Here is a 19115-nt window from a genome sequence, read left to right on the forward strand (position 1 = left end):
GATGGATGAATGGATGGATGAGTGAGTGGGTGGATGGATGGAGTATAGCAGGACCAATCTGACTTGGCCCTGCCTCTGGTTTATTTCTTCCCTAGGAAGAAAGGGAGGAGGTAAGAAAGTTACATTTTGGGGGTGTTTTTCTCCAAAAGTTGTTCCTTTCCACTTATGTTATTACATACCTAGCTAGAAAAACAATTTTGATAATGGCAACTGCATTAGTAAAATAATGTTCAGCAAATAGAAGAACCACAAGTAATAGTGAAATATTTATATGACTTGAGGCAAAGATTGCCCTAGAATAAATCAAAACAGAGATCAACATTACCAAATGCTAAAGGAGATCTCCCAGCACTTCTGCTCATCTTGGCTAATCAGGGTCACTTACTCACTTCTGCCATCACAGAAAGCACCTTCTCTATTCTAGGTCCTATTCACAGTGCAGAGTTCCTAGATGACAAGACAGGGTCCCTAGCCTCAAGGAGTATGCAGTGACGAGGAGACAGAGGAGCACCCCGGTGCAGCCAGGGGACAGAGGAGAACCCAGCAGGGGTGCGGGGGCCACAGTAGTTCTTTAGCACCTTGCTGGTGCAAGATAGGCCCTGGATGGCCACAGCTGAATTTACCTCACATCCTCTAGCCAGAGCAAATCCGCCCCCCAAGAGCAGCACGATGCCCCAGGGCACTTTCTCCTGGACCACCTTCCAGGTCAGCAGTGGTGGGGGGTAAAACGGAGTTATCCTCTCTGAGGAGAACAATGAAAACACACATGTGCCAATGCTGTATTAGTTCACGGAGACATCATCAATAACAGCCTATAAGGACATGGTCTGAAATTAGCTGCTCTTTACCATAATGACCACACCTCTGGCTGGCAAGGATATGGTCCGATTACCACACACGCCTAGCAGCACGGTAATGCGAACAGTCTTTGGTTTGGCACACGAGAACTGGGGTACAGGCTAGAGGTGCAAGGAGGAAGAGGATTCACCAGAGACAAGGTGGGGAGCAGAACAGGCGGATGTACCAAAATACACTGCAGCAAGCAGGTCAGGAGAGATCTGCCATGGCATGTGGGTCACCTCTGTGGCCAGGAATCGAACTCATGGTGCAGTGGCTGCAGACAGCTTCACAGTGCTCTGCCTTAACCTGTTGCACCAGCAGGGAGGACCCATAGGAACAGTCTTTTGAAAAGCAATTTGGAAGAAGGTTTAAGGACCATTCAGTCATCTATACTCTCATGCCCCTGCAACATGATTCCCATTATTCTAAAGAAGAAACACTCTGAAAGACAAAACTATGGACAGGAAAATGGCAATTTATAATAGTCCAAAAAATGAAACAGAATGTTCCATAACAGGAGAATGTTCACTGCCCCTCTGATGCAGTACTATGCAGTTAACAGGGGTAAATGTGAACTCTGTGACCACAGCGAAAAATGTTCGCAGTATAACCCCCGTGAAAACATAAAAACAGAAACAGGATAAAAATTGCATGTAGGGCCCTCCCTGGCAGCGCAACAGGTTAAAGCACAGCACTGTGAAGCTCGCCACATCTGCTTCAATGAAAGTTCGATCCCTGCCCCAGAGGTGACCCACATGGCACAGTAGACCTCTCCTGTCTCGCCCACTGCTCCCCTCAGCAGTGTACTTCATCAATCAGCCTGTTCTGTCCCCCATTCTGTCTCTAGTGAAGCCTCTCACCAGAGAGGCTCTCTGACTTGTACTCCAGTTCTGTATGCATAAATAAATACATCTTTTTAAAAATATCGCATGTGTTGCCTTTTGCAGCAACATGGATGGAGCTGGAAGGGATCAGGCTTAGTGAAATAAGCCAGAAAGAAAAGGAAAAATACCAAATGGTTTCACACATAGCAGGAGTATAAAGGACCCGGGGAGAAAATAATAATAATGAACAACTATATACCAGAGATATTTTATAGGGTGGAGTGGGGAATGGGATCAAAAATGGTGGAGGGAGGGAACTGCACTGGACTATGGTGATGGCACAGGGTTATTTGGTGATGGGAAGCCCATGGGGATGACAACTGAGATGGAAAAAGGCACAAAATGATGTAAATATAAACTATTATTATAAATAATAATAAAAAATAAAATTAAAAATCCTGCATGTGTTTTGACATTAGCTAAGTTGTATCTATACATACACAGATGAGGAAAAATAGAAGAAAAAAAAAACAACTAGGGTCACTCTGAGAAATTTAGAACACTTTTCTACTCCTGTTGGAACAGAAATTGATTTCAAGTATTTGAGAAGCAAAAGAGCTTTTGCACACCCAGGGAAGGGTTGACAAATGCCCTCTCCCAGATGTCTGTAATCCAGACAGTCCTCTTTTCAAGAGGGGGTTTCTCCTTCCTGGGCCCAGGGAATTTCATGGAGATCCACAACTGCCAGGACTCCAACACTAGGAAGGGGGGCCAGCATGGGCCTTACCTTCCTCAGTCTGACTGCAGAAGTTGAACTTGGGCTTCTCAGAAGGCACAATGAAGAGCAAGATGGCCACAAAGATGGCCACAGTGGCGTCAGAGATGTACCTAGGTGGGGAGGAGCACGTGGGAGTTCAGCCCAGCACGCTGCCGTGGCTGCCACTGACCCAACCTGACTCGGCAGTCCCGGCTGTGAGTGCTCCCGGCTGTGAGTGCTCCTGGCTGTGAGTGCTCCTACACGAAGAAACAGACTTGACTGAGTATGCAAACAGGAGCCCCAAAGCCCAAGGTCAGGGTGGTGGGCAGACTAAGTCCTGGCTGGGAACCCAGGGACCCACATTCCTGGCCTGGTGCTGCCCCCTAAGCAACTCACAGCTCTCAGTCTGCATTGCTCCATGGGTGAACCTGGTGACCTCAAACTCTGGGCTCACCAGTATCCAGAAGGACTTTGGAGTCTGACCCACAGAGACCATCCAAATGGAATAAACACCAGTGGGCATCTGATTCCCTATCTGGCCTTCTAAGATCTCATCACTCTACCTTTCTCCCATTCTGGCCACACAGCAGCTTAGCCAGGGAATCAGCTAATATAACTCGTGTTGTTAGGAGGGAAGGATGTCCTGAAGGAAATCTGCAGTTTTGTGGACTCCACCCCTTACTCCAGTAAACTACAACTCCCAGCAATACCATGGAGAGATCTGTGAGGATGTAGGGCGGAGCTAAGTAGGCATTCTGGGACTTTTAGGGAGATATATATATGAGGGAGCCAAGTTAGATGCTCTCGGTCTGGATAGTGTGGCTGGTGGCTGGTTGCTTGGTTCTTGATGAGCTTTCAGTGTGTTACTGGAGTTCCAAGTCAGTGGAGCTGGTAGGAGGTTCTAGTTAACTTGTATCTCTCTCTCTTTCTCTCTTTCCCTGGGTTATACCTTTTCCTTCCCCTTTTGTAAATAAACCTATTATTGGCATTTTTGTGTGTGCCTGCAGTACAATTGAATTTTAAGTGCATGGGTGAGGACCCACAGACAGGCAACCTAGTTCACATTGGGGTGCCCTGTAACAGTGTGCCTAGCGTCTCTGTCTAAAGAAGCTTCTGGACTCCTAGGAGTATCTTTAAAGGGATTCACCCAGATCTGAAGAAAAACAAGAAAGGAAATGGCAGAGCAGATTTGGAAACCGAAGTTCTGGGCACCCCATCTCTAGCCCACCCAACAAGTCTCTACCCCAGGCCCACCCCCTGCCCAGCCACATCTTTTCTGTGGCCTATTGGGGCCGAAGGAGCCAAGGAGCACCCCCATGGGCTTGTCATGAATATTGACAAGAAAAAAAAAATGACCGTGAAACCAACAGGCGCTGAACAAAAAGACATGTTCCTGCCACTTACGTTGTCTTCTCGCCCTCGGCTCGGAGGAGCGACAGCCAGCCGGGCATGAAGCCGGGATCCCGGGAGAACCACAGGCCCACCAGCAGGAGGAAGCAGAGCAGGACGTTGATCTCGGCAAAGGACAAGGGCCCCAGCTTCCTGTACTCCTCCTGCAGCAGCTCGTAGGCGGCCTGCTCATTTGTCTTCCTCTCCAGCCTGCAGCTCCAAGCCTTCCTAAAACTAGAGGAAGCAAAGAGGAGAAAACATAAGGCAGGTGGGTGACCTCAACCCCTGTGGGATAGAAGTCTGAAAATGGGGAAACGGGGTGCATAGGAGCATGGAGGGAGCAAAAATAACAAAACTGAGGCCACCACTGGCAAAGGGGTCCTGGCAGGTACCCATTGTCCTGGAGACTGGCTGTCTACATCATCTGAGACAGGGGCCATGAGAAGTTGTGGAACTAGTTCCAGGTAAGACTAGGGCTCCCTCACATGCTCCCCTAAGTCTTCCTCTTCCATCATGGCAGGAGCTGGGGGGGGGGGTGTCTGTGTTCTGAGGAGCTGAAGGTGTAGGCTTAGGGATCTGGAAGACTCTAGAGCTAGTAGAGATGAGGCATAGAAGGAATCCAGCCTGAGCTCTGTGCTGGGATGGGCTCCCTAGGGACCAGAGCCCACTGGTAGGCACAGCCCACCCCTAGGTCCCCACAGGACCTCTCCTAGAGGGGTATTGGCTTGAGTAAGAAGGAAGGAGATATTCTGGGAGAGGTAGAGAGGTCCCGAGGGATTCTCTAATGGTGGCGTGCAAATGTTGCGAATACTGTCAGCCTGAAGGTAGTGGACAAGGCCAAGGAGCCCTCCTTTGCTGGAGGGCTTTCTGGCCCTAAGTCAGACTTCTCAGGAAGGAAGAGGCTGGCAGGACAGGTACTGACTCCTGCAGCCAGTGCCTGACATGACCAGGCTCTCAGAGGGTGAGGCCATGTCGGTGACAGGCCTATAGCACGGGGACACAAGGACACGGCCCTCAGGTGCTTGGGTCAGGAGAGCAAATGGAAGCCAGAATCTCTGCTGGACAAGCGGGTGAGGCTGTGCATTCAGATGGTCAGCTGTTGGGGACACCCTCCAGGTCATTCAGTGACTCTGAAGGTGTGGGAGGCAGGGGGTCTTTCTGCCCTTGACCCCTGGTATGGCAAAGTCTGCATTCTATCTAACAAGTCCCAATCTGCTGCCACCTGTTGCTTTGGGGACCGTGGGACTGGGCCTGAGGGTCCAGGTTTCCAGGAAAAGGGGCAATGGTGCTGCTCTTATCTGCCCCTCTGGTGCTGTCTCCTCAGCACAGGGGCTGTGACCCTGGGGCCTGCATCATCAATGCAGTCACCTGACGCTGGCACCCCCACCCCACCCCCGAGCCTTGCTGATGCCTCCTGGTCTTCAGGACCTTCTTAAACAATACTAAGGCCTCATGAACACTGGTTGTTATTATTACTACTCCTTGGTGAGAAGACACAGACGTCTGCTGCCACCCACTGCAGGTTCCGGCAGATTGCCCGAGGCCTGTCAGATGGACATGCATCAGGGAGCAGGACTTTGGTTCTGGAGCAGGTTTGAAAAACAGGGCAAAGAGCTGCCATCAAAACCAAGCTGTGGCCCTCCCTGGTGGCACAGTGGGTTAAAGCGCAGCACTGAGAAGCTAAAGCCATTTCCGTAAGAGTTCAGTCCCCACCTGCCCGGGAGGTGACCACATGGCACAGCAGACCTCTCTTGACCTGCCTGCTGCTCCCCTCAGCAGTGTACTTCGGCCTGTTCTGCTCCCCACTCTGTCTCTGGTGAATCCTCTCACTGCCCCTGCACCTCTGGCCTGTACCCAGTTCTGTATGCACAAATAAATAAATCTTTAAAAAAAAAAAAATCAAGCTGCGTGGCAGGCGCCAGGGAGCCCTCCACCTCCATGTGGGTCTTCAGTGCCAAGATGCCAGCGGCTAACCTGTCACTAGCTGTTTGGATGATGTGTAGCGATTTTGTAATGCCAGTATTCAAGAACAGCTTCTCATTCAAAAGAAAACTTACCAAAGCACCCTATGCTCCCCATTATTCATGGGACTGGGGGGAACTGTTGCCTCTCAGTTCCAAGGCCTCTGACACTTTGGCCCTGTTTTTCACTTGCTCGAAGTTCCCTGTGAATCAAGACACTGAGCACAGCTCACAGCTGCTCACAGCTAAGACTCTAGCATCCCAGTGTGAGAGGGTCACCTTTGTACCATAGATAATCCTCTGTCTTTAAAAAAAAACAACTTCTTTTAGGCCTTTGGCAGTCACACATCATGGTTTCTGTCCAAAGTCTGGCTGCCATCAGAGTTGACTCTGGTGCACTTGCCTGTGTGCAGGGAACAGGAAGGTAAACTTTCCAGAACCTGGCATGCCACCGGGTACATTGCAGGCATTCAGTAAAGGCATGGGTTGGGGCTGATTTGGACGAGAGCAGCCAAGCCAAGCAGCCTGGTACCAAGGGACAGGACCACGACCTGCTGAGGAAGCCCCGGGGGGCACAAGCAATGCTTCTAAGAAGGAATAGGGGTGTGGAGGTGGGTGGCTAAGCAGGCAGCACTGGAGATGGTCTTGGAGGTGAAGGACTCAGAAAGTAAGAAGGCAGGGAATGGCATTTCAGGAGGAGAGAACAGCATGGGCAAACCTAGGGAGCAGCCTGGAGTGGCCAGAAGAGGGGGTGAGGGGGGTCGGCAGCAGAGGGTGCAGAGCAACAGAGGGGGTGCAGGGACAGTCAGGGCCAGATGAGAAGAGCTCGGTGGGCCCGTCCACTGGATCCAAGGGTTTCGCTGCAGGGGCGTGGCGTGAAGAGACTCTTCCATAAACTGTTCAAACTTACCTCAATCGCAGATAAACACACTGGAGCCACAACCAGGCAAGCAGCAGCATGATCAGCATGTTGGGGAAGGCAAAGCCAAACCAAGAGGCAAAGTTCACGATGTCTTTGTTGTCAGGAAACAATCTGAAGGGAGAAGCGGTTCCCGTCGCTACCTGCTGCAAGACTGGGCAGACCAGGTCCAGCCCCACTGCTGCAGGCCGAGACCTAGGGTCCCGTCACCCATGCCCACCATCGGGCATCACCCCAGTCAAGAGGAGGGCCCCACTTTGGCCATATCCTGGTCAAAGCACAAAACAAGCTGAGGAGTAACCGAGGGACTCGCCCATGGGCCCAGGCCCCTCTGAGAATCTCATGGAAGTTATAGCCCTTCACACAGCAAAAATACACCTCAGTACACCAGGCTAGGAGCCTTAGCAGGGCCCTCAGAACCTCACCCCGTGTTTCTGCCAAGGGAAGGGATGCTCTTAGGAACCGAGCCTCACAAACTTCCGAGGGCGGGGCCAGACCGCAGTTCCTGGAGGCTGGAGGGGGGTCAGTCCCCTCCAGAACCCGCCTCCCACCCGGGAGCCCAAGGGGTCAGGGCAGACCCAGAGCTTTCCCCACTCAGCCCAGGCAGGCTGCTTTCCCCAGGCTCTTTCCCCTAGGGTCAGGGAGGAGAACAGCCGCAAGCTGTCCTTACAGGAAACACGCCCAGGATCAGCAGCTGCTTGCTCGTTGGCACTCAGGTATCGGCGTGCCAGACCACTGCCCAGGGAGCTTGTTGCTTGCTTTGCTTCCTACCTTCTCTCTCACCAGAGTCTGAACACATCTTACTAATGCATTTGCCAAGACCCCCGTGGAAGGCTCCAGGCGTCTGCTTCCCATAGCTGACCCTGACTGTCCCACGGCAGGACCCATGTTTTCTCTCTTCTGTGAGCCCAGTCCCACTTGGCATAAGGCCAAGCACAGAACTGCGCTCCTCAAGGCCTGTGTCCCTTTGTGGCCAGGCTGGAGGGTTCCAGACCACTTCTGGGGCTCCACGAGAGTGTCCGTCACCTCTAGGGCAATTAGAGGGACCATGGTGGGTGAACTGCTGAGGCAAGAGTGTCCTAGGCTCTGAGCCTGGTGCTGTCTGTAGGACCAGCACCGCTAACAGCCAAAGTCGGTGATCCAGCTCTGACGGGCATCTTCAGGGTGTCTGTTCTCCAGGACCCAGCATCCAGAGCTACACTGTCTTTTCCTATGTCTTTAGCTCAGACTTCAGCTCATGTCCTTTAGCTCTGAGAAAGAAACCGGGCCCAGGGAAGGAAGGCAGGACCTGCTGCAGGGCAAAAGTAACTAGGTCTGTGGGACATCAGCTCCCACCCGAGGGTCCTGAGTAGGAGCCAGGGGCTGGGACACAGAGGCTGATGGAGTAAATGTTCCCCCTCCCACCAGACCCCCAGCTCCAGGACCCAGCTAAGGAGCAAGGAGTAGTGGGTGTAGCCCAGGGCGCTGGTTGACCCCAGAAGGTGCGCTGGAGACTCACTCATGCATCTGGCCAAGGAGCACCACGTTGGGCCCGGTGCCCGTCAGGGTGGCTGTGCCGCCGATGCTGGCTGCGTAGCACAAGCACAGGTTCAGGGCTTTGTGCACATTCTTGTTGTCACTGTCCTCCTGCTCGCTGACCGCAGGGCCTTCAAAAATCACTGGGTTCCCTGTGGTGAGCACACTGTGGTGAGCTGAGCCCATCCGGGAACCACCGCCCAGCGCCAGCTCCTGACCCAGCCCCTGCCCTAAGGCTCACACACACCTGCTCTCCCAACTCCCTCCAGGGCTGTCTGAGCCTCAGGTCCAGAGCTATGGCCTGGCCTCATCTGGCTTCCCACACAGGGCCACCTCCCAGGCCTCCCCTAGGGTAATTCCCTTAATGCTTATGCAAATCCAGCCATGTTGGGGAGACCCCTTCTTTCTGCTTTTTCACTGTTGCAGCTATTCCATCCACCTGGGGTTTCCAAAGCCAGCTCAGAATACACACACACACACACACACACACACAGGCTCTTCTCAGTAACGCGTCTGGCTTCTGGCACCCCCTGGTTTCCCCTGAGTCAGATGACTGGGCGCCTGTCTAGGCTCCTGGGCCTCCCCCCACAGTGAGAGTGTGTTTGCTCCATCTCTGTGGCCCCAGACCTGACCCAGGGCTGGCAACCAGCCAAAGGAGCGCCCCTGGGGGTGGGGTGTCAAACAAGGCCAAGAATCAAGCAAGCATTCCCTGTCTCCCGAGGTCATGCCTATTGGGGCACAAACGTGAGACAACCAACCTCAGTTCCTGTGGGGCCAGAGAGCAGAGGGATGGGGCCTGCTGGGACATCCTCCCTGAGGAGGCGTGTCAAGGGGTGAGTGGCACCCGAAGCATGCCCAATCATCAAATGAACACACGTGGAATTCTGATTGGCAGGACCTGAGGGTGAGACCTTGCTGTAAGCTCTCCTAAAGGGTCCCACCCACTTCCACAGGAATGACATTGCTAAAATTGATCAAAAACAGCACTTTCTAAGTAAACTCTCTATGTGCTTGCTTAAAGGAGCATTCCGGGAAGCTGGGAGGTGATCCGAGCTGTGGACCAGAGGGGAAGGCTGCCATCTGAGGCCCAGGCGGCCTCCTGGCCAGGCTCTCACCTGGCAGCTCGCTGGCCTTGCCCTTGTCCACCAGCTCCAGGGCCCCCAGGCCGGCCTCGGGGGCTGTGCTGGTGGCTGTCCTGGTGGCCTCCATCTGCTGCAGCATGGCCTCCACAATGGGCACCATCATGGCCGTGGCGGCCGTGTTGCTGATCCACATGGACAGAAAGGCCGTGACCCCCATGAAGCCCAGCATCAGCCTGCAAAGGAGGGGCAGGGAGGAAAGCCAGAGAGTCCCCTAGTCCTTAGAAAGGAACTGGAGCGAGCGAGCTCCCCGGCAGCACCCCAATAGCCAGTCTCAGATTGGCTCATCTAGGAGGGGACTGCAGCTTGTGTGCCCCACCCCCACAAGCCCCCTTCCCCTTTCTTCATTACTACTGGTGTCTACGCCGCTGATACTGGTGTCTATGCTGGGTCACTACAAGGCCTTCCTCAGACCCCACCATGGTTCTGAGCTCCCCATCTAGCAGGGGAAGCACCAGCATCCAGACAGAGTTGGCCCTGGAGTGACCTGGGTGGAGCAGCTTTATGCGCAAATGGTGCCAACTTTCTACTTCTATCTAGAAGATTTCCACCCGCCCAGCCCTGGCTTCTCTCAGGAGGGCAGAAGAGCAGCTCAGATCCAGCTGTGGGGTAGGGCGAGCAGGCAGGGCCAGGGGAGAAGGACCTCCTTCCTGATGGCCCCCTGCCCACCAGTTCTCTGCACATACCTGGCCCCTCCACTCTGCCGTGGACCAATCAGACAAACAGTATTTGACGAAATGTGTTCTCTTCACCTATAACCCCATTTCCACCCATGCCCCACCTCTGCCAGCTGCCTAGAGAACTCCGCGTGGTCCCTTGAAGCCTCTCCAGACATGTTCCTTCCCTGTCATAGCAGGTGGGTGACCACACCCTCCTCTGTCTTCCTTCCCTCAATAGTCATCACTGGCTGGATTCTGGGACTTGTTTCCCTGGTGCCTGACTCCTTAGACCATGAGCCCAGCAAGGGTCTGATTCTCCCTGGTCCCCGTGCACAAGGGCAGGAACATTAGGCGTCGGTCGGGGTGGGGCTGAGTGGGACACGGTGCTCTCAGCTGCCATGCTCTGGGAGCATGCTGATGTCACAGATTCACCTCATGGAGTTACAAGAGCAAAGCCTGGGGTCCAGGTTGGGACAAGAGTGAATAAACAATGCTTTGAGGCATCGAGCAGCCCGACAGACAGTCCACACCAGGACAGGCGGTGTCATGACACCATAAGCCAAGCCCAGGGGAGCCGGGTGTCAGGAAGGGGCAGGGAAACAGGGGTGGGCTTCCCGGCCTTGGAAGGGAAGCCCTTAGGGACACTCCAGCAGAGACCCTCGGCGCTGACCGAGAAAAACTGGCCACCGGGGGCTCCCAGAAGCAAGAGTTCTGAGCCCCCTTAAGGTCTCGTGTTTCTAGAAAATGCAATGGTTTTTGATTTGAGTCTGTAAATAAATCACTGGACCGCCTGACTCCAGGAAGGGCATCAGCTCAGAAAGCCACAAAGCCCTCTGCTGCGGGCACCGGTGCTGAGACCAGGGTCTGCCCATGCTGACAGGGACGTCCCAGGAGGGATTTCTGTGACAAGCGCTGCCTCCCCTTGGCCTGGCTGGGATGCACCCTCGCTGAGGGAGTACACGGACTCTAGGAGAGTTAACCTGAGTTCCCAGTACAGGGCGAGGGCTTCAGAGGGGCCACGTCCAGTCAGTCCCCTCTTGCTTCTGGGATCCTCCGGTGGCCAGTTTTTCTCAGTCAGCGCCGAGGGTCTCTGCTGGAGTGTCCCGAAGGGCTTTCTTTCCAAGGCCGGGAAGCCCACGCCTGCTTCCCTGCCCCTTCCTGACACCCGGCTCCCCTGGGCTTGGCTTATGGTGTCATGACATTGCCTGTCCTGGTGTGGACTGTCTGTCAGGCTGCTCGGTAGCTTAACCCTCTCTGCCGCCAACCCCTGGTGTTAGAAGGTGGGTGGTAGCAGTGATGCGACTGAGTTGTGAGTGTTCAGTGCCATAATACATGAGCTCCAGGTCTGGTGCCTGGGGCGCCGTGCGGACTCAATGCACCAGCTGTTGTTTCAGGCTATGCCAACTCTGTGGGTTGGTTGGAAATAGCCTAGAATTGTCGGGGGAGATCTTGGGGCAGGGTGAAGCACAGAGTGACTAGGGGAACAGGAGGCCAGAGCTTCTGTGAAGGGGAAAGGGTATGCCAGCTTAGGAGGGAGGTCTGGCTGCTGCCCCCAGAGCTGGGCAGCCGAGCCACCTCTATCCTGCTTTCCCCACGAGTGTCCTGCCAGGGATGGTTTGACCCAGCCATTACTCACCTTGTCCCCACAGCCCCTCCAAAGTCCTAGAAGCTTTCCTCAAGGTTGCTCACTGTGCCCCACCCCTACCCCCCAGGTGTCTAGTCTTCCCCCACCAGGCCCACCTGCCTGTCAAGCCCAAGTAAACTGAAGGTCAGTGGCCCCAATCCCGCTCCCAACTGTGCCACAACCCCACCCCAGCCCCAGGGCCCTGAGCAAGAGAGAGAAGGTGCAATTACTGTGCAGGCCTGGGCCCCACCCAGAGCAGCGTACGCAGGGCAATCCTCCTGTGCAGTCTCCAGCGTTCCACGGCCACGGCCACGATGAGGCCACCCAGGAATAGCATGTTGGTGTCCTTCATGTACTGGACACACACCTGGAGGATGGCAGGGAGGCCCCATCAGGAGGCCCCTGGTCACACACTGCCTGGGCCCAGGCCACCCGGGTCCCCAGAGATAGGAGGAGACCAGATGTTGGGACCTCTTAGAGTGGGGATGGAGGATCAAATGGCAGGTTCCCTGCCCAAGGGATGCACAAACAGGGAACAGGGTTTATCTGGTCACGTAGGGCCTAGACAGCTCAGCTTGGGGTTGGAGAATGAGCAAAAACAGGAAGCCGCCAAGGTCCCGGGTCTGCTCACCTGCTTGGAGTCCAGAATCTTGAAGAGTGGGAAAAGCAGCACAGGGATGAGGGAAGTGACAGCCAGAGGGATGACTTCGGAGCACCAGTAAACGGCCATGAGGATGATGACATAGGCACACCTGACAAACTGCGAGAAGCTCTGAGCCAGGCCTGCTGCTGCCCCATCCCCACCCCGAGCCGTTGACTGCCAAGACAGGGTGATCACTTCGAGGAAGTTCCCCAGTGCCCCCTGCCTCCCCGCCCCTGTTGGCACAGCCTTCGGGTTCTGGACAGTGAAGAGGACACAGACATACCCAGAGACTCCTGCCCCCACCTCCCAGCTGTGTGGTCCAGGGCTCACCTCTCCCTGGGGAAGAGGAAGGGGAAGAGGACATGGAAGAAGGGGCCGGAACAGGAGGAGTGGGAGTTGGGAAGGAGGGAAAAGAGAAAAAGGGGGGGAGGCGAAGGAAGAAGGAAGGAAAAGGAGGTAAAGAAGAGTATCACGGTTCTAAGAATTAAAATCACTTTGCAACATAAGTGCAATTCTTGTCCATTGGGCAAATGAAGTGTGATTTTCTCCAGGGTCTTGTTCAGTCCTACTTCCTTTCATCCAGATGTTCTCATTGGGGTTTTTTGTTGGTTTTGTTTTCATGTGGCTCCGTAATCTCCAGTATGATCTTTTTTAAAACTGATCTTTCATAAATTTGGCAGAGGGATCACTCCTTTGACCTTTTGCGGTAGAGTAAGTGTTGTTTCTTCTCTGGCACCCAAAGTGTGCTGTTTTGAATCCATTCAGAGAAGTGCAGCCTCCAGCTCCTGCTACCAGTTCCTAATTCCCTGCCCCCAGTAAGCCAGCTCATTCAGAACACTGCCTACATGGAGTATGCCCAGCACTGCTTTTATTATTTTTTAAAGATTTATTTATTTTAGGCCCTCCCTGGTGGCATAGCGGGTTAAAGCACTGCACTGTGAAGCTTAAGCCACTTCCGCATGAGTTCGATTCCTGCCTGCCTGGGAGGAGATCCACATGGCGTGGCAGACCTCTCCTGACCCGCCTGCTGCTCCCCTCAGCAGTGTACTTAGTCGATCTGCCTGTTCTGCTCCCCACTCTGTCTCTGGTGAATCCTCTCACCCTCCACATCTCTGGCCTGTACCCCAGCTCTGTATGAATAAATAAATAAATCTTTTAAAAAAAAAAGATGTATTTATTTTAGCATACAGAACTGGAGTACAGGCCAGAGGTCCAGGGGGGTGAGAGGATTCACCAGAGACAGAGTGGGGAGCAGAACAGGCAGAGCTACTGAAATACACTGCTGAGGGGAGCAGTGGGCAGGAGAGGTCTGCTGTGCCATGTGGGTCACCCCCCTGGCTGGGGCTTGATCTCGTGCTGCCATGGCTGCCAAGGCTTCATGGTGCTGGGCTTCCACCCTTTGCGCCACCAGTGAGGGCCCCCAGCACTTTTTTTAAATGACCATTGAGAAGATGATACTTGGTGCTTTCATTAGCATTTCTCTAGTTAACAAAGATTTCAAGCTTTGCTATTTGAGGTTAACCTTATGTGAGCTGCCTATTCCAGTCCCTTAGCCACTTAGCCCCTGGGACTTGGCTTCAAGGGGTCAGACCTGGGGTCCAAAGCAACTGCTTCTAGTCCTGGCCCCTTCCTTGTTTCAGGACTTGGGTCAACTACTTTAACCTCTCTGGTGCTCAATCTGGGCACCTATTAAAATGTGGATAATATCTACTTCCCGAGGTGGTTGTATATCTCATCAGCATTTTTATGACAATCATTATTATCTACACAGATTCTGTGGCCTCCCTCTTTCTGGGCCTTCCAATGAAACCAGTCATTGTATCTTCCATCCTGGGTGCTCCTGCCTTCACCCCATGGCCAAACCCTTGACCAGGCTGCAGCTCCACCACCAGCACCTATTTCATAATTGGGCCTTTCTGCTTGCATCACACTGTTGTTCCCCTCTCTCTTTTGCAAATTTGATGTCACTCCCTTATTTAAAAAAAAAAAAGTGCCTCAGGACAAAAAGTGCCAAAGACCTCCGCAGGGCTCAGGCTGCCCTCTGTCTCCACAGCATACTCTGTGCCCGGCTCCCTGCCAGTGTGCGTGCCTCCGCTGGGCTCTGGGTCCTCCCTGGGTCTGGTTGCAGCCTCCAGTTGGGTCTGTACCCTTCCTCTGTGCCACCCCCACCCTCTGCCGAATTAGCATACTAGGTTGTCACTACTTGTTCCTTTAACTGTCCCCCACCACGACCAAACACAGAACACTGGAGGACAGTGTTTGGGGGTTCTGATTCCTCAAGCCTCCAGCACAGGCCAGTATTGGAGCTGAAGACAGACAGTACCAGAATGTATGTAAGCTGCAAGCTGCCAATTTTGAATTGCAAGGAATTAAGAGACAGGAGGTCTAAGAATGATGGCTTTTGCCTAATTATCTACCGCCCTTAAAACAGGAGTTAAATCTTCCCCATGGAGACCCAGGAGGTAAGAGCTGGTCTTGCAGTCCTGCCGCCAGGCTGGGGCTTACTGAATCTGCTTCCCAAGCATTGGTAGCTAAGCCCTGCAAATCTTTTTCTGCAAGTTGCACTGTTCTTTGTTCTATTACTCCCTTCTACATGTACTGTTCCCTTTCTGGAGTCTCTGTGACCTAACTAGAACCTTCCATTAGTCTACACCTGGGCTTTGATGAATTGTGTATATGTGTAATTAGAGCTTGTCTTTTTTTTTTTTTTTTTTTTTTGCTAATCTCTTTTGTATCAGCTTAATTATTTCCCAGCAGTAAAAGAGTACAGGAAGATTGTCTTCCTTCTCAACACCAAGACTAGGACACGCTCAGCAAATATTTAGCAGCAAAAAAGACTAGCATAGCACAAGCTGTGAGGCAAAACCAACACACTGGAACGCTTTGCTTATCATCAACCCAAAGAGCGCAGTGTAGATCCTTGAAGCATTGCGTGAAGACCTGGAAAGTCTTTATAGAGTATATTATCAATCTTAAAAAATAAATCTTCCTTCCGCATCCCACACACCCGAGGACAACTCCCTATTGTCTAAAGCAGGACTTCTCAACCTTGACCCTTCGACACCTAGGGTGGGGGAGATATCCATATGATTTGTTGGAGGGCAGGAAGGGCAGGAGAGGCTATCCAGTCCAGTGTAAAATGCTTACCAGCACCCCGCCCTCTGTCCCCACCCCCCAGACCAGTAGCATCTTTCTAGTTGTGACAACAAAAAATGTGTTCAGACTGGACCAAATGCCCAATCATCCCAAATGGGTGGGATGGGGGGTTGCAGCATCAATGTGGATTGAAGCAGCAAGTACAGCAGGATAATGGTGTGTTTGGAAGAGCAGGCTTTGGACCACAAACTGATCAGTGTCCACTGTCCACCATTGTCTGGCAGACAGTGGCTAGCGCTTCCCTGGAGGCCTTGGTGTCAAGTGGAGGAGAGGTGGGAGCGATCCCTGCTGGGGGCAGGCAATAAGATAGGTGCATGGTGGAGAATATAAAAAACAGCAACATTGTTTAAAAAAATCATTCTTCCTTTACCGTGTGACAGTAATTCTCAGCTATGTCATTAATGAAAGGCTCCTCTTGCTCCCAGTTCCTGGTTCCTCTCCCCACTTGATTCATATCCTCCTCCTCAGATTGATGGTTTAAGAGTCCCCATTCTTGATGGATGACACAGAAAGTACTCGGTGATTTTTTTTATTATCTAAACTTAGAAACAGTAAGTGGCACACAAGCAAGCATGGCACATAGCTCCCACTAACCCTGACCAGGACAAAAGTGCAAGGCTCACTGCCCCTCACCCCAGACCACGATGAGGAGAGCCAGGAGAGACCCTATCCTAGAATAACACCTGGCAGCAAACTCGACCCTCCTTCACCTAGAGGTTCCCACAGTGCTGATGAGAAAGAGGACAGACAAGTGGGCAGGGCCAGAGCACCAGAGATGGGTTCTACCTGTGTGCATGCAGGAGTCGGTGCCCTGTGGGTAAATTCAGAACACCTGACTGCAGCTGAGAATGTGACAGGTAAAGCCCTTAAAACAGATAGGGCCTCCCTAGTGGCTCAGGGGTTAAAGTCTCAGCACTATGAAGCATTCAACAGCCACCTCAGCACTAGTTCATTCCCTGGCCAGGGAGCTGACCCACATGGCGTAGCAGACCTCTCCTGTCTCGCCCACTGCTCCCCTCAGCAGTGTATTTCAGGACATCTGCCCATTCTGCTCCCCACTCTGTCTCTAGACAGCCTCCTCTTCCTCACACACACCTCTGGCCTATATCCCAGTCCTTGTGTTCTTGTGTGCACAAATAAATATATCTTTTAAAAAAAGAAAATGGAGATAAAAGCAGATGATGGGATTTTAAAAGTCAGCACCAAACACAGCACTTTGTTCATGATGAGGCTTGATAAACATATCAAATGTACAGCTGAACAAATCCATGTATACTAACTAACAAATATGGGTGCCCTAATATGTTGTTTAATGAAAGCATGTAGGTAAGAGAACCTGTGTGTCTGTGTGTTTGTTTGTGTCTGTGTGTGTGTGTTGTGGGATTTGAGGGAATATTCATTTTGACTTCACAGATTTGCTTTTACAGACTTCAAAAATAACATTTTAAGAACAATTTGAATAAAATAAGCCATACATGTATCATTTATTGTATTGAAATGTCATTTTTTTAAAGTAGAAAAAGTGGAGCAGAGGTGATGTCAGAAGAAAAGCAAGGGACAGAGTCAGCACAAGCGAGATGACTGAGGAGTGGGGTGGGACTCCGCAGAGGGCAGCTGCCTGGGGAGCTGCCAGCTGGACAGCGCCACCCAGGCTGCCAAGGACTGCGGAGGGCTGCGCCCCAGATGGAACACCTCTGGGCTCCTTACACAACCAGCAGTGTGGCCACGGAAGCAAGGCCGGGCGCTCTTGGTGGACCCAGATAGAAGCGTGAAGAGAAAAACAAGACAGAGTTCCAGGATCCCAGTCACCTGACCCACGGGAGGGAACGCACTTTGGAATGATGTTCACTCACCATATCGCCTCCCGTGCCTGATTCTTGCTTCCAAGGCAGACTAGTGACACACATATACACCCCAAGTTGGAGGTGCCGGCTTATGTACAAGTGTGTGTGTGTGGGGGGGGGTATGTGGGCTCAGTCACACTCTCTGGACAGGAAGGTCAGCTAGGTCAGCTAAGCTACTATAATTATTCCAGGGGAACATCACTCCCCACCTGCAGAATTAAAATCACAGCCCTCCTTCTTAGCTCCCTCCCAGCCACAGTAACAACCCAAATCTCTTTCTACAGAGAGAATATGGCTGCTGACACCTCAGAGCCACCACAGCTGGATCTGCTGTCCTTAGCACACCGCATAGCTATACTCAGGCCACCCCAGGGCTCCACCCAGCAGCCCCCCCCCTTCCTCCATCCTAGGGACAGGCATAATTCCTTTTGGCACGCAAGTCCATAATGTGCCATAACCTTAAACCACCTTGACCCATTGTACAGAAGAGAACACTAAGGCCCAGAGAGAGCACAGAAAGGGACAGAAGGGGTTTGGCTAGAGTCACAGGGTGAGTGAAGAGTGGAAGTCCAGTTATCTTGTAGGTTGACTCCCTCAGTTTCTAGTACAAGCCCCCTCCTCCAGGTCTACTCCCCCAGAGGATCCCCTAAAGAGTTCCTCTTTCCCAAACCTGCCTGGAGGTTTCAGGGCAGAGGGGAAGTTTTCCTGTCTAAGCTGAGAGTGAAAGGGCTGAAAGGGAATGAAGAAGGCGCAGCCAGAAGCCACAAAAGGCTTCAAAGAGCTCGGGTCTCTGCCAAATAGGCTTCCCACTGCCCAGCTCAGCTCCCGGCCAGCGGGCATGGGGGCCCTGCCCCCACCCTATGGCCAAGGCCATTCATTCTCTCTCTCCCTCACTCCCAGAGGCCAGGGCATGGGACACCACTTCCCTGCAGCCCTGGGTCATGCCACCCAAGGCGTGAGCTCTGGGAACCTGTCCCGCCTCCTGCCACAGCCACAGCAGGCAGCGAACAAAACAGGCCAACCCCAGCCAGCCTGTCAATGGGCAGTGGGCAGTGGGATTTAGACTCAGCTGTGGCTTCCAGGCTTTAAGGGCTGGAATGAAATGTGATAGAGACACTGAGGCTCCAAAAAAGGACCAGAGAGTGTCAAAGATGGCACTCGGGACCCCCTTAGGTGATGGTCTTTCCCTGCAGATCCCTACATGGCTCTCAGAAACAGCTACAGCAGGATGCGCCCATTACCTTAAGAAAGAGGCTAGAGAGAGGCAGGGAAGACAGCACCCTGCTGGGGCAGGTGTCATTTGGGAGATGGGCTTGGGAGAGATGACATTAAACATTCTGGGAGATTCTGAGCAGCGCTGGCTGAGTCTAACTTGGGCTGGACCGCCAGGATCTGTGCTAACTTCTAACTTTCTGTGCTTGCCAGGATGGTCTTGCTCCCTAGATATGTGAACCCCAAGGTCAGAGAGTCCCGGGCCTTCGTGTCTCTCGGAATTCCTTGCAGGGTACCTCCTATCTGGCACCGGGAGCTCCTGAGTACTTGCCCCAGGGGACCTACGCCATGGAAAATCCGTGGGCTACAGCTCAATGGTCCCCAGCCGGTGCTCCCTATCGGGCACCAGGCGCTGAGGGTCGGTGGGGCTGCCCCGAGACGCAACTGACCTTGGCGGGCATCAGAATGATGAGTGGCAGCAGGAGTAGCGGGGTGACGAACAAGATCACGAAGGACTTGAACTTGAAAACATAGCTCAGCGCCGAGGCCATCGCGAGGGAGGGAGACTGGCGGGAGAGGCTAGTGAGGGGCAGCCCGAGGCTCAGCGGGCTTAAGAAGTGGCCGCAGTGGGGG

At 53.0% G+C, this 19115-nt stretch overlaps 1 protein-coding gene across 2 annotated transcripts in view; it reads right to left on the reverse strand.

Moving 5' to 3' along the window:
- The window catches only part of SLC13A5 (solute carrier family 13 (sodium-dependent citrate transporter), member 5), a 26608-nt gene extending 7556 nt beyond the window's left edge, over window positions 1-19052 (reverse strand). For both annotated transcript variants that reach the window (XM_004684749.2, XM_004684748.2), the window contains exons 1-9: window positions 18932-19052; window positions 12259-12387; window positions 11858-11994; window positions 9321-9520; window positions 8189-8357; window positions 6682-6804; window positions 3826-4044; window positions 2452-2552; window positions 624-742 (exon numbers count right to left, since the gene is read on the reverse strand). In XM_004684749.2, coding sequence (XP_004684806.1) covers window positions 624-742; window positions 2452-2552; window positions 3826-4044; window positions 6682-6804; window positions 8189-8357; window positions 9321-9520; window positions 11858-11994; window positions 12259-12387; window positions 18932-19033 — 1299 coding nt within the window. In that variant the 5' untranslated portion in view covers window positions 19034-19052. The remainder of the gene's footprint in view (window positions 1-623; window positions 743-2451; window positions 2553-3825; window positions 4045-6681; window positions 6805-8188; window positions 8358-9320; window positions 9521-11857; window positions 11995-12258; window positions 12388-18931) is intronic.
- Between the last annotated feature and the right edge of the window lie 63 nt (window positions 19053-19115).

The sequence above is a fragment of the Condylura cristata genome, unplaced genomic scaffold, assembly GCF_000260355.1.
Source record: "Condylura cristata isolate star-nosed mole 26May11 unplaced genomic scaffold, ConCri1.0 scaffold00017, whole genome shotgun sequence".
In the NCBI taxonomy this organism is placed as follows: domain Eukaryota; kingdom Metazoa; phylum Chordata; class Mammalia; order Eulipotyphla; family Talpidae; genus Condylura; species Condylura cristata.